The 14,203-nt window shown below is 47.7% G+C and overlaps 1 protein-coding gene across 1 annotated transcript in view; it reads right to left on the reverse strand.

The window, feature by feature from the left end:
- The window catches only part of efr3a (EFR3 homolog A), a 70,289-nt gene that overhangs the window by 41,151 nt on the left and 14,935 nt on the right, over positions 1–14,203 (reverse strand). The window contains exon 2 of the mRNA XM_079750818.1: positions 2,179–2,255. Coding sequence (XP_079606944.1) covers positions 2,179–2,255 — 77 coding nt within the window. The remainder of the gene's footprint in view (positions 1–2,178; positions 2,256–14,203) is intronic.

The raw sequence follows: 14,203 nt of genomic DNA on the forward strand, positions 1-14,203 counted from the left end.
TCTTAATATCACTCTCTTACTGTCTCCATCTCACTATTAATGTCACACTTTCTCTTACCGCCTCCATCTCACTCCTAATGTCACTTTCTCTCTGACTATCCATCCCACTCTTTACATCACTCTTACTGTCTGCAGTAGTGTCCACCAGTTGGTTGACACTGGCCCTTTCAACCAGGTCATTTGTGATATTTCTTTATTTTACTTGCTTCAAACAACTGAAGAATTAGCTCATTACTGAACATATCTTGACATCAACTTAATCCAAAATACACACTGCGTCCCATTAACTCGTGTGACTGTTCCTATTTCAGTTATTATAGCAGTGTGATGAATTCTGTTAATTAACTTTAGCTCTACTTATTTGATTTATTTCATCGGCCCATTATGAGGCTTGGTGCTGAACAATGCTCATGAAATCAGTTCTCCCCTTAAACACAGCGCCGAACAATCTTATTTCTCACACACACACACACACACACACACACACACACACACACACACACACACACACACACACACACACACACACACTCAAACAATAACCAAGGACTTGGGTTCGGAAGCATTCAAAGTTCCAGGCGTAACTTTAATACATACATTTAATTTTGGCCTAAAAATTTAATTAGCATTTCGATTTGATACAGGCTCACTTAGGAATTCCAGTTGATTCCAAGGTAGGTTAACACAACCATTTCCGTCCCAGCTATATCTGATCCTGTTCACACAGTCAACTGTCAATCATTCTTTAAAAATGTTACCAATCAAAATAAAACCCCCACTGGTTCTTAAAGATTTAAAGCCATCGAATACCGTGTTTTGAGGCAATCGAAACACGCAATTCCAAGAGACAAGCGCGGGTGTTTGAAAGCAGGGCTGATGTCTCGTCACAGGGGCCAGAGGGAGGAAGATGAAGCCAAGATGAAGCCCCCCCCCAGAGACAGAGCTCTGCTGAGCTCCAGACTGGTAATAATTAAATGGACAAGGTCAGGAGCAGCCGAGCGGAACCAGGTCCCTCTCCACCTGCCGGCTGACAGCAAAGGACCCCCCCCTCCCCCCCACCAGAACCTACCGCTGAGATCAATCAGACAGGTGCGTCAGTGTTGCCAGGTTGGGAAATCTGGCCCAACCTGGCAACACTGTCTGTAACGCAATGCTCACACACCCACCTCCCTCAGGCACACACCTCCCTCACGCACAAATCTCCCTCACCCAAACACACCTCAACACTGAGGGATGTGAGGGAGGGGAGGGGGGGAGAGGAGACTCTTCGCTACGCTGCGCGACGCCAGCACTTAGCAAGGTCATTAGCAGAGGTTGTTTGGAAGGCTGACGGTACGTGGTTGTGTGTGTGGGGGGGAGGGGGAAGTTATGTGTTGTTAATGTGATGTCGATGTTAATGATCCGAGATCCCTCAGCTCGTTAAGGCTTCAGGGACCAGTATGACAGTCCAATTATCTTAACGCCACAGCTAATATCTCTATATATTTATATTTATATATATATATATATATATATATATATATATATATATATATATATATATATATATATATATATATATATATATATATATATATATATATATATAATTCTAAATATGCGTCACCACAACAACATCTTTGTGTGTATCTTGATACTGAAAATCCAATCATGGTTTTGTAGAATGAAGGTTTTGTCGCTCAGCACCATTGACAGCTCATTAAGGAGCGGTTCACAAAGAGAAACAAACAAAAAGAACGCGCTTGTTATGATTCTGATGCATGATTGAGCAAAACATGGCAACACAAACTGTAACGGTCACGTGTAACCGAAAAGCATGTGTAGCATACTAGCATGCGTATCATGATCATTATTGAAGTGATCGTCGCTTATGAATATAAAAGACACACACAGGGTACTATACTCAATACTGTTAGTATTTACTCATAAAAGTATTTGGTATATATCACTCAAATGTTTTCGTCCATTTCGGGAAAAACAACGAAATACACAACATGGTGTGAATGAAAAGAGTGTGCCTTTCAGGTGAAACATGTATGACTTTGGACGTTGGATTGGTTCTGTGGATCAGGTCCTGGACTGTGACAGGACTGTGAAATTAACCACCCAGGCACAGCCCCACACATGGTGCTACAAATAGACATGGCTCTTAACAGGGGTTCACCCGGGGTTACTTACTTTGGGGTCTTCTGGGAAGATGTTGTCTACCAGGCGCTTGTAGCGGGGCCTCAGGGGCCCGCAGCAGCCACACACTCCTGAAACAGACAGACACACACACACAGGTCATCAGGGAGGCTCCGCCCCGCTGTGCACATCAGGTAATAACCCAGCGCACCCGCACCCCCAGCTGAGACGGGAAGGGCTTCCTCCTCGTCTCTTTGAGACATTCACAGGATTAGATAACATTAATCCAGTCAGTCAGTCAGTCAGTCAGTCTGCCTGCCTGCAAATGCTGTCAGTGTGCGTGCGTTTATGCAGCCAGTGTGTGTGTGTTAGTAAATAAATGATGTCAGAGTGTGCGTGTGTGCTTTCGCATGTGCGTGCTCGTGTGTGTACATGCCGTCAGTGTGTGTGTGAATACATGCTGTCAGTGTATGTTTGAGAACATGCTGTCAGTGTATGTGTGTGTGCGTACATGCTGTCAGTGTGTGTATGTGTCTGTGGATGACCTCGCTGCGAGCGATTCCCCCCCCCCCATTCCCAGCGGATCGGCCTGTCTTCCATAAGACTTTCATTCTGTTAGAGGAAGCAGCCAGCCAGGGTTAAAGGTCACCCAGGATCTTCGGCTAGCTGACAGAATCGATGGAGCCACGCTAGTTAGCTTAACACACTCTACTGTGGCCCCGAGACAGAGGGACTGGTGCACAAGACCACAGAGACAGACATATGGGCAGACAGACAGACGGACAGGCCGACCAACAGACAGACAGTCAGGTAGGGAGACAGACAGGCGGGGAGGCATTCAGGCGCAAAGATTCAGCCACCAGCCAGAAAATATTGATGCACTACTGTCACACAGACAGACAGGGAGACAGGCGGACACATTGCATTAAACCCGACTATTCCAAAGAAGGAAAAAATCTCTATTAATTGAAGGAATAATTGCCGTCAGTGCTCCAGCGATGACAGACTGATGAGACTGTCAAGGAGCAGGAACACTGGAGACATATGTTCCTTCTGTTCCTCAGGGACTCCAGATGGAGGTGATGTGTTGGCGCCGTAGCGTATCGGTCAGGCTGTTCGATTCCCAGCCGGAAAATGTACCCAGTTCGATACCCATCGTCCACGGTTCAACTGTTTTTCGATACGAAAGCTCTTACGCTCCCTTCATGTTCCTCGCTCCCTCCATCTCCCTCCCCTCCCTTCCTCCTCTCCCCCCTCCCAGATATTAATAATATCATTAAGCGTGCTATCAGCAGTGCGGTCGAGGCGCTAACCTCTTCCCGCTTTTCGTCTCTCATTACAGCGGCCGCAATTACCTGGTGCCACGCTAAGCCCAGGGGCACCACACCGGTGAGAGTCCTGATTTATCCCTCCCCCTTAACGACCCATGACCGTATGGGGAGACGTTAGAGGGCAGCAGCTGCAGGACCGCCCTCTGGCCTCCAACAGCCAATCACACGAGGGGAACGCCGCGGTATGGGATGCACGACAATAAATGGATAAAGGGCTGCTATTGGTCAATTGAGAGTGCCTCCGATGACATTGATTTTGGAATCTCTGATTGGCTTCAGAATAAAAGCAGCCCAGGTGTCAGAACCGCCAGCCCCGGGTTTAAAGACTTAATTTGCTTCGGCACGTCAGAACCTGAGTGGAGGGGGAGATGTGGTGCTCCTTCAGACAGGGAAAGAGACAGAGAGAACGAGAGATAGAGAACAAGAACGAGAGAGAACAAGAACGAGAGAGAACCACAGAGAGAGAACGAGAGAGAGAATGATAGAGAGACGAGAGAGAATGACAGAGGGAGAACAGGAGAACGAAAGAGTGCGACAGAGACCGAGAGAGAACAAGACAGAGATAAGAGACAGATAGCAATCAGCCATCCATCTGGCCTTTTATCCAGGAGTCTTTTGCTAAATGGTACCACCGCCGCTCTCACGTGGAGCTCGTCACATGAGGAGAAGTCGGCTCCCTGGACGGCCGCCACTACACATGCCGGGACAAGATAAGCAGACCTCGCACATCAAATGATGGTTCAAATCTCCCCCAGCTTGGATTAAACTGCACAGGATCACCCATGGGTAAATAAAAACCCAAGGTGCTCAGAGTTCACCTAGACTGTGCATAGCCTCCCCTCTTACCCCCCCCCACCCCCCTCTTACGCACTTATTGTATGTTGTACATCATGCGACTTAAAAATAGTACTTAGCACTGTGTAGCATCTTGTCCTAGCTAGCTATCTCTGTTGTATACGGGGAAAGGGTTAACCTAGTGATTGTTAATGGTTGGCACTTTGTTCTATTAACATCCTTACTGTACCGACAGCGATATATTGTTGTTTCTCTTTCTTCTGACAATGTACTTATTGTAAGTCACTTTGGATAAAAGCGTCTGCTAAATGTAAATGTAGGTGTGGTAGACAACAGCATCCAGCCCGGGTGATTCGCTAAACCCGCGTTTGGTTTAACGAATGATCTGGGCTTGATGCTTGCGAGCCTTTAACGGGCCCAGAATCAGTAATGACCCCGTTCCAGGATGTTTAAATATCCTTGTGAACTCAACCCCCTCCTCGCGATACAGACTCCCCTCTTGGGAGACCAGACAGCCATTACCCAAACAAGTGGTTTAGGGTAGCGTGACACGGGGGGAGACGCATGGCGGAGAACATACATTAAAGAGGCATTAACTCCAACACGCATGATTAATATTGCATAGCGACGGCGGGTATCAAAGCGCCGTGCTGTTGTGGCGCCACTGGGAGGGGGGGGGGGGGGGGGGGGGGGGGTTCCAGGCCTTGATAAAGGGGGGATGTGTGGGAAGATGGAAAGAGACGCCAATGTTTGTGTGGGCCATCGTGAGCCAGGCCCGACGTGCTCTGTGGCGCCGTTCACACACGACATGCTCTGTGGCACTGGTCGAGTGGAGGACAACGACAACATCCCGCTCAGCCGTCCGTTTCGGCCAATGTCGGCATCCTGATCGCGGCACACGGGAGATACGGGGATTCGACTGGAAAGCCGTGTTTGATCTGATGAATAAAATAATCCCCCAAAGTTCCACTTCCTGGTTTAGTTGCATAACGCGAAAAGCGCAGCTGGAGGTTGAAACAGAACGGAGGGAGCCATCTTGGCTGCCGAGTCATGCAGCTCTATCGGGGCAGGGGGATTTGAACGAATACTGAAAGTTCACGATAACCCCGAAGCCCCACACCCCTCAAGGACAAACGTGGGGCGCCCGCAAACAACCGTTCCCTCAGCTGATCCAGGGCCATCAGAAGGCTTCTGAGAGTCAGTGGAGAGGAGGCGGCGCAAGGTATAAAGCTCTCCTTTTCTACCTCTGTACATATCACTGCCAATCCCTCGCCTCTGAGCTTTGTTTTCTGGTTAGCCTCAAAGGTACCCCAACTGACATCTTATTGGGTGAAGGGTTCAGGTGACCAGAATGAGGTACTGGGGGGGAGGGAGTGAGGCATCTGGAAGAGGTGATTGGTCCTTCAAAGGAGGCAGAAGAAAAGGGTGAGGAAAATAAATGAGTTATTTACTCAAATACTTTTTAGAAGAGGCTTTTATCTTAAGCGGTTTACGGTGAATTAACTGATTTGAATCTAAATGGAATTTTAAGATGCTGTGGCGTTTGTGGTGTTAAGTGCATTGCAGTTCTCGGACCTGTTCAAGGAAAACCCTTAGAGGACCCGTATGATTGTGAGACTCGTGAACAAGGTTAGGAGAAGCCGTCGTGAATGTGGTCTCTCCGTAAGACAACAGCACTGAGAACGATGAGAGGAGATGCAGATGAGGATGAAGCGGTCCAGCAATTAGCTGGTAGTCATGCCTCATAGATCTCCTTAATAACTCCCACTACTCCTCCTTACACCTCCTCCACCTGCTTCTCCTCCTCCTTCTCCACCTCCTGGTCGTGCCTCCATGACAACAACAAGATGCTTTCATCAGATTGATTACATGAGAGTTGGACGCCATGAGATTAGAATGGGCTCAAAGAAAACTGGTATAGCATCCATCCTTTCTCCATCCCTTATATCCTCTCTGGTCATCCATTCTTTCCATATCCCTTTTTCATCTGCAAATCTATTTGTAAAGATAACTACAGATGGGTCTTATTATTATTGGACAAAATAACACTATTTATAGTCTCCAAGACAAAACCCCACGACAAATAGTCAACAATCATTTTCTTTGTAATAACTTGCCATCATACTAATAATACAATCGGTTGAATGTTCGAAACACTGTCATTTGAAAAGGTGGATGTGATTCCCTTCTTCCCCCTCTTTAAACCTCATGGCTGCAGTCACTCAGCAGGGGGTCATAGTGCAACAACCACTACCAGTATCACTCAATCTTGACCGGGCAGATGTAGCGGCCGAGACGAGGCCTGGGCGGACAGCGTTGGGTATCAGACGGTCTGCACGGTAATCAGATGAGGCAGAGGACCAGGAAGTGACAGCATGGAAACAGGAACCACAATAGGTGAACCATTTACCTATCCACTTCAGAGCAGGGAGTCGGGTTCCAGTCGGAACAAAGAGCCCGCAGGGTAACACGTGAACACAGAGGGTGGATCCAATAAGCCCGGTGGTGGCTGTCTGAGCCTTCCACTCGGTATTAGTGTGTTTATAAGGATCAGTTTGGGGTGAATATCTTCACAGAAGAAATGGCTTCTGAGTCTTTTGAAAGACAAAGGCAAAGGATCCGTTGATATCACTTTGATGACTTACGATCCGTCACAATGTACTCCCATAATAACGAGTGAAGGGTATAAAACTGAAACAGAGGAGCTGAGGTGATAAACAGAAAGACTATTCAGTGAATTTAGAAAGAAGACCATGATTCTCATACAACAAAAATAGCAACGTCACTGGAGGTTTGAAGGATTCCTGACCGACATGAAGTTACTTATTAAAATGTATGGGAAACATATTTGAAGCATTTCAGACAGGAAGCTAACAGAACGTTTAATTAGCCGTTGGATTGGCTTCAGATCAGTGATTCAACTATTGTTGGCACAACAGGAGAGCAGAAGGCCCCAGAGAGATTAGGGCACTAAACGCCTTAATCAGCCCACATATTCCCCAAAATCAAACTCCATTTGTGAGATAGTCGATGTGACAGTCAATTAGACTCACTGGAGATGAACTTGTGAAAGTGCATAGTGAGTAGGGGGTGCTACAGGAAATCAATAGATCCGTAATGTGATCTTTTTAAATATAACAAAGAGACATTTTTATTTGTTAAATCACGATTGATCACGATACCGTTATAGCTGTGATAAATACAATGACAACTGGGTCCAGCCAATCAAGCCAGACACGTTATACTGCCACAAACCATTTGTCAATAATTCTAATCAAAACATACTGAACAATATTGAAAATCAGAATATTTTCCTCAATATAATATTGCCTTAATATTAAACAGGATATCAAATCTCCCCCAGCTGGGACTAAACTGAACAGGATGCACGTTTGTGTAAATTTAAACCCAAGGTGCCCAGATTTCACCTAGACTCTGCATAGCCTCCCCACTCAATATAATATTGGCGAAAATAAAACAGGATAATTAGTCTGTGACATAAAATTGCGATCTTTTACTCCCTGCCCTGACTATTGATGAAGGTTGAAACCTCCTCTTTCAGTACCATAAGGAACACCAGGAAGGGGAAGGCAGAGGGAGGACAGGGAGACTCAAAGCTCAGTGCTGGGGGGGGGGGTGACCTACCGAAATGTACCAGGCATCGGTTGGTGGACCCCCGGCCCCGGTAAGGGAAGGCTCGGTCAGCCTCAGCCCGCGGCACCTGCCTGTAGCGCCGCAACAAGCCCCTCCTCAGAGGCTCACAGCAGGAGGGCATGGCCACCTGGCAGACCTACACAAGTGCTCCTTTGAGATTCAGGTCCTCACAAGTTTGTTCCTCAAAAGGTTTTCTGTTCAAAAGTTTGGCTTTGAATATTTTCTTCAGAGAAGGAACTTTCACTGGTTGATGGTTGATGTTGCGTTAAAAATGTTCTCAAGCTTTTCCAGGTGACACCTCAGAACATCTCAGGGGTCCAGCCACCATCGATCCAAACAAACCCAGAGTCCAGTAGAAGCTGAGATTGATTCCATTCACAAAATGACAGCTCGCAGCTCAGACCTGCAAACACCTGAGTGGCCACCAGAACCCAAGTGAAGGTAAACGCAAGGATCACTGCATTTTAAAAGACCAGCCTTTCCCCTCAACACGTCTCTTCTAGAAGGTGCCACAGGTTATTCTAGAACGGTCAACGTTGTCAACGGAAACTGAACGCGACCAATCGGCTGCCGGCTGGGGCCCTTTCAGCCTGTCCACACCTGGGCACCCCACCCCCATCCCATCACCCCCAGCACCAGCAGGTCTGCCAGGGGGAAGAGACACCGATGGGTGCTTCGTCCGCGGGGTGTCTCCAGTTTCCTCGCCACGCTCTCCGCTTGCGGAGGAGTATCAGCCTCCGCGGAGGAGCGAGGAGTGAGGTAAAACCAGGACCGGGCCGACCGTCAGCGGAGGGTGAACCCTCCCCGCTGAACGCCTTCACCCGGGGTTTACCTTCAACCAGTCCTCCTCCTTTGACTTTGAAATGGATACTCATCCGTGACGTGGAGGAAGGAGAACACCCCCTAGTCAAGGCGGTGAAAGCCTTGAAGCATGACAGCACATCTCAGTGGAGATATCGGCGGTGACGACACATCATTCCTCGACATCCCGGCCCCCGTTTGTTAAATGAGAGAGAGGCGCAGTTGTCCTTGGAAAGCCCGGAGTGTGAATAATTCAGACCCGCCACACAATAGTATGTCATAAGTATCGTCTGCGATGGCCGCCCCGTGTTCAGGTCTGGGTCTGGTCGCTATTGGTTACAGGAACACTAGAACAGATCAGATCTGGGTTCGGTTGCTATTGGTTACAGTAGCCCTGGAAATGATGAGGTAATGGAAGCTTAATGATAGATACTTTCACTGCTTCAGATCGGCCGGGGACAACAATGGTGGTGTGGTTCTTTTGTGGTTCTGGACAGAGGGGGGTCATCTCCTCATCAGGTCTGTACGATTCAACTCTCGTCAAATCAATTCTCATCTCCTCTCTTGAGCCGGTGAGGAGCAGGAGGAGGAGGATAAGTGACAGTGTCATGCGGGGAGACGGGTTCAGCCTCTGCAAACCGTACGGCTGCAGCTGCTGTCGGTCATTCATCTAGCCTTAATCTAAGAGATTAGCCAAGGCCTCGCCTGGAGTGTTTCTGTGCCCTTTGCCTAGCGCATGAGTCATGACATTTTTCTCACGCCACGGAGTCAGCGCCTGCAGACGAGCCCCCTGTCCCTCCAGCACTCCCTCCACCACGCTTCTCCGTCTAGGGCAGGGATTCTGTATCATCGTCGGGCTGCAGGCTACCTCTGCACTCAGACCCACGGACTGACACTGAAGTCACACTGTGGTTTTTAGTTTGCTTTGGTTCAACACCCAAAGGGAACGAGACAGAGAAGACCATTAACACGGCTGTGAGGGAAGGTCAGGCTCAATAATCAAATAATAAAGGCACCCGGAGCATTACAATTACAGCGGAATAGTTTGCAATGGACATCGGGCGTTTTCTGTTCAAAGTGGACATGACGGATGAGATAATTATGAGAATTAATAATTAGGTTGATCAAAGAAAGGTTTGTTTATACACTTCACCCGACGGACAGCCACGGACAGGGGAGGGAAAACGGGGCTGGCATGTGTCTCAGGTGGTAGAGCGGGTTGGCTGGTAATCCGTTGCTAGTTCGATCCCTGGCTCCTTCTAGTGTCGAGGTGTCCCTGAGCAAGACGCCTCACCCGAACTGCTCCTGACGAGCTGGCTGTCTCCTTGCAAGGCTGACACCGAAGTCGGTGTGTGAATGTGTGTATGAATATAAGGCAATAATGTAGAGCGCTGGTTAGAAATGCGCTTTATAAATGCAGTCCATTTACTACAAAACCCCCATCAGTCCTCTAAAGAAGACGAGACACCTCAGAGCAGGAGATACATTTCTCCCCATACGACCACAGGTTGCATCAGGCAGAGTTTCCGAGTTACTCAGTTACTCTGTTGTTGTGCTCCTAGTGAGTCATGTTCCATCCCCGGGTTAAACGGGCTGGAAGGTGACGTCTGGCTGCTGCTGCCTCTCACCTTCACCGACCTTCATGCACCATCGGAGGGGGGGGGGAATGGTGACGGCCCACGTTTTCCCGCCTCTCTCCCCAGGCCTGTGGTCTGCCCGTACGGTAGCCTATTTCCAACCCACCGGAGTCTGGGGTGGATTTATTTACAGCCTGTGCCCCTCTTTCCCCCGTCTGGGCTCTCAGTGGGCCACGATTAAAGAAATCAGGAGGCAGCCCCCGGGTCTCTCGACAGAACCATTACGAGGTGAGTGTTGCCACGGCGACAGCTCGGTTCACCTTCCCCACAGCCCGGAGAAAATACACGAAGTCATCGCCCCCCCCGGCTCCCTGCCCAACCCTCCGGACGGCGGCTACTAGGGCTGCAGTGTCAGGGTTTACATGGAGAGCCTCTTCAGCGAGTACATTTACACATTCTGCGGGTCCACTTGGGTCAAGTCCACTTCACCTAGTGTCCTCTTCAAAGGCTGTAATGAAACAAAACCACTTGAGCTCCGCTCCACGTCGGGGAGGCCACTGGAATTAGGCCACTTGGGTCGGTCCATTTCAGCCTCGCCCCACTTCTTGAGGACCGATATGGTACTCCCCTCCCGATCTTTCCCTCTGAGTTAGGCGGTCGTGTTTAATGAATGTGGAGATTAGCTGGATTGGCCTTTGCTTGGGTAGTGATCTGGTCGCGGATGACCCTCAAATAAAACCAGACTGGGCCCTCTTTCCTTTCAGAAGTGCCAACCGACGCCTTGCCTACAGGGAGGTCCGTTTCCGTGCCAGCCTTTTAAATAATGCAATAAATGTATGGGAGATTTATGGACAGGGGCAGCATGCCTGTGTGCTCCCATATGTCTTTACACATCCTTTTCTGTGTGTGTTAATGTTTGCGTGTGTGTATGTTTGCACACGTGTTTGCACACGTGTGTGCGTGTGCGTGCTGGTGTGTTTGCACATGTGTGTGTTAATGTTTGCACACCGTGTGTGTGTGTGTGTGTTAGTATGTGTGTGTGTGTGTGTGTCTGTGCTACCATGTTAGTATTCACTTGATGTATCAACACCATCTGCTGTCGTCCATCACCAGCTCTGCGGCTGTCCCCCGCCTCCAGGCTACACTAACGCAGCTATGAATGGAGCAGGACCATAGGCCCATGCTAACACATACAGCATGCTAACACAAACACACACACAAAAGGCCATAGCTCCATTCTAATTGAATACCTTAGCTAACTCAACGCCATTCTAAGACACACACACACACACACACACAAAATGCCATAGCTCCATGTTAATATAACAACTTCGCTACCTAGTGTCATGCCTAGACACACACACACACACACACACACACACATCTGCTGCATCCAAAAATATCTACCATCTCCGTTCGGCTACAAAACTAAAGCAACCAAAATCAATCATTTGGATCCTATTAATTTTCCTAGAAGTTGGTGCTGAAACAATGCCTTTGGAATATGATTAAGGGGAATATTGAGCTACAGCCCAGTCTTCGCTTGGCACACAGCTTTGTTTGGAACAAATGTACTTCTTGAAAAAGTCCCGGTTCTGTTTTTATTTGTCTGGGCCAGCCACCATAGCAGGAGGTTATTAATCTGTGTGCGCTTCAGTTCTGAATCTCCATCGTCATCCATAATTCAGCAGCTTCCAGAGGACATCTGATGGCATGGGGGGGGGGGGGGGAGGCAGATCATCCATCTTGGCGCTAGTTCCGATCAAGTTTTTAATCTGACAGAAACACTGCGATGACCGCAGCAGATACCTGAAGCCGCCGACCCCGGCTCCTATGAATATTGATGAAGGGCGTGACCAATGAGAGAGTTTAAAAAACTCCAAAGAAATAAAAGGTAATATTGTTGGTAGGGGTAAATGACTGCTTATCAAAGTGGTTAAAATCACCTTGCTAAAACAAGTCATAACATAGTGGTTGAGTCAGTGTGTAACAGTCATGTTGTGTTTATAACATAGCGGTTGAATCACTGTAACAGTCATGTTGTGTTCATAACATAGCGGTTGAATCACTGTTACAGTCATGTTGTGTTCGTAACATAGCGGTTGAATCACTGTTACGGTCATGTTGTAGTCGTAACATTGCGGTTTAATCACTATGTAACAGTCATGTTGTGTAGTTGCTGGGGTTTGCCAAGAGATGGGATGCCAAGTCACCCGTCTCCTGGTTTTAGGCTGCTGCTCACATTTCCATCGAAATCATTTCAATTTGAATAATTGTGGATATTAGGATGGGACTCAAGCAGCAGTCTGTGCTCAGATGGATTGATAGATTATTACTCCAGAGGAGTTGAAGGGAACAGGTAAAAAGTCAGTCTCATTGTCTTCATCAGGTAAACGAGCCGATGCTGCGGTATCAAAAGCGAGCGCTCAGAGGAGGTGAGAAGTACGTAGGACAGTGTGTCTAATCTCATCCCCACTGTGATCGTGTGTTGGTATTTCCTGAACCGTTCGCCCAACCTTTCAGACACTTTCTATTCAATAAAAACGAAACGATTAAAAACAACACACCTCAGACCCACTGACAAAACACTCCTGTGAACCGGGTCATGGCATGGGTTCATAATCAATAGTGTTGATCGATGGCTTTTGGGCCGCTCAGAGGAGTCCATGCAGTCCTCATCTCCCTGTTGGGTCCTGCTGCTTGCTGTCTGAGTTCCACCTGGCTGGGGTTTCTCTTCCCAGAACAGAGATCCATTGAAGTTTGGATGAGGCCATTTATCCTGTGGTCATGACAACCAGTGATAAACATGGCTGACAGGTTGACAAACCACTTGCTTGTGAGACGCTGACAAGGACACACTTTTGTGTGGTATCAGATATGACAGGTGAATCGCTTTGCATCAGCCCGGGGCTGAGATAAGATAGACCAGACGGGGTATGGGTTGTAATCCCAGTGGGGAGGGTCAACACCGCAGGGAGGAAGGGGTCAACGCCCACCAGGGAATAGGGGTACACATCCCATCAGAGAGAACGTCCATCACATACCTGCCAAACAAACATACATACTATACCTGCCAAACAAACATACATACTATACCTGCCAAACAAACATACATACTATACCTGCCAAACATACATACTATACCTGCCAAACATACATACTATACCTGCCAAACAAACATACATACTATACCTGCCAAACAAACATACATACTATACCTGCCAAACAAACATACATACTATACCTGCCAAACAAACATACATACTATACCTGCCAAACAAACATACATACTATACCTGCCAAACAAACATACATACTATACCTGCCAAACAAACATACATACTATACCTGCCAAACAAACATACATACTATACCTGCCAAACAAACATACATACTATACCTGCCAAACATACATACTATACCTGCCAAACATACATACTATACCTGCCAAACAAACATACATACTATACCTGCCAAACAAACATACATACTATACCTGCCAAACAAACATACATACTATACCTGCCAAACAAACATACATACTTTACCTGCCAAACAAACATACGTACTATACCTGCCAAACAAACATACACAGATACCTGCCACACGCACACAAACACCCCAAACGAGGCAAATTGATGGAGAACAGGAGACGAGGTCTGTTAGCATCGACCATTGAGCTCACAGGGGGTATAATCATGTGACATGGATAGTGTATATTATCCAATAGGATTGCTCTATTGTTACAGGAGGAGAGACAGGGGAAATAAAACGGACATCATCATTATAAACATGTCATGACTGGGTTGAGCCACTAGGGGCGCTGTTGGCCAAGATCCACCAACATCTGCAGCAAGAACTCTGATGGGGCACACCTTGACGGCCTGTCTAGGGGTGTACTGTATAAACGGTATAGAAAGT

The sequence above is a fragment of the Pollachius pollachius genome (assembly GCF_949987615.1).
Source record: "Pollachius pollachius genome assembly, chromosome: 14".
Lineage (NCBI taxonomy): Eukaryota > Metazoa > Chordata > Actinopteri > Gadiformes > Gadidae > Pollachius > Pollachius pollachius.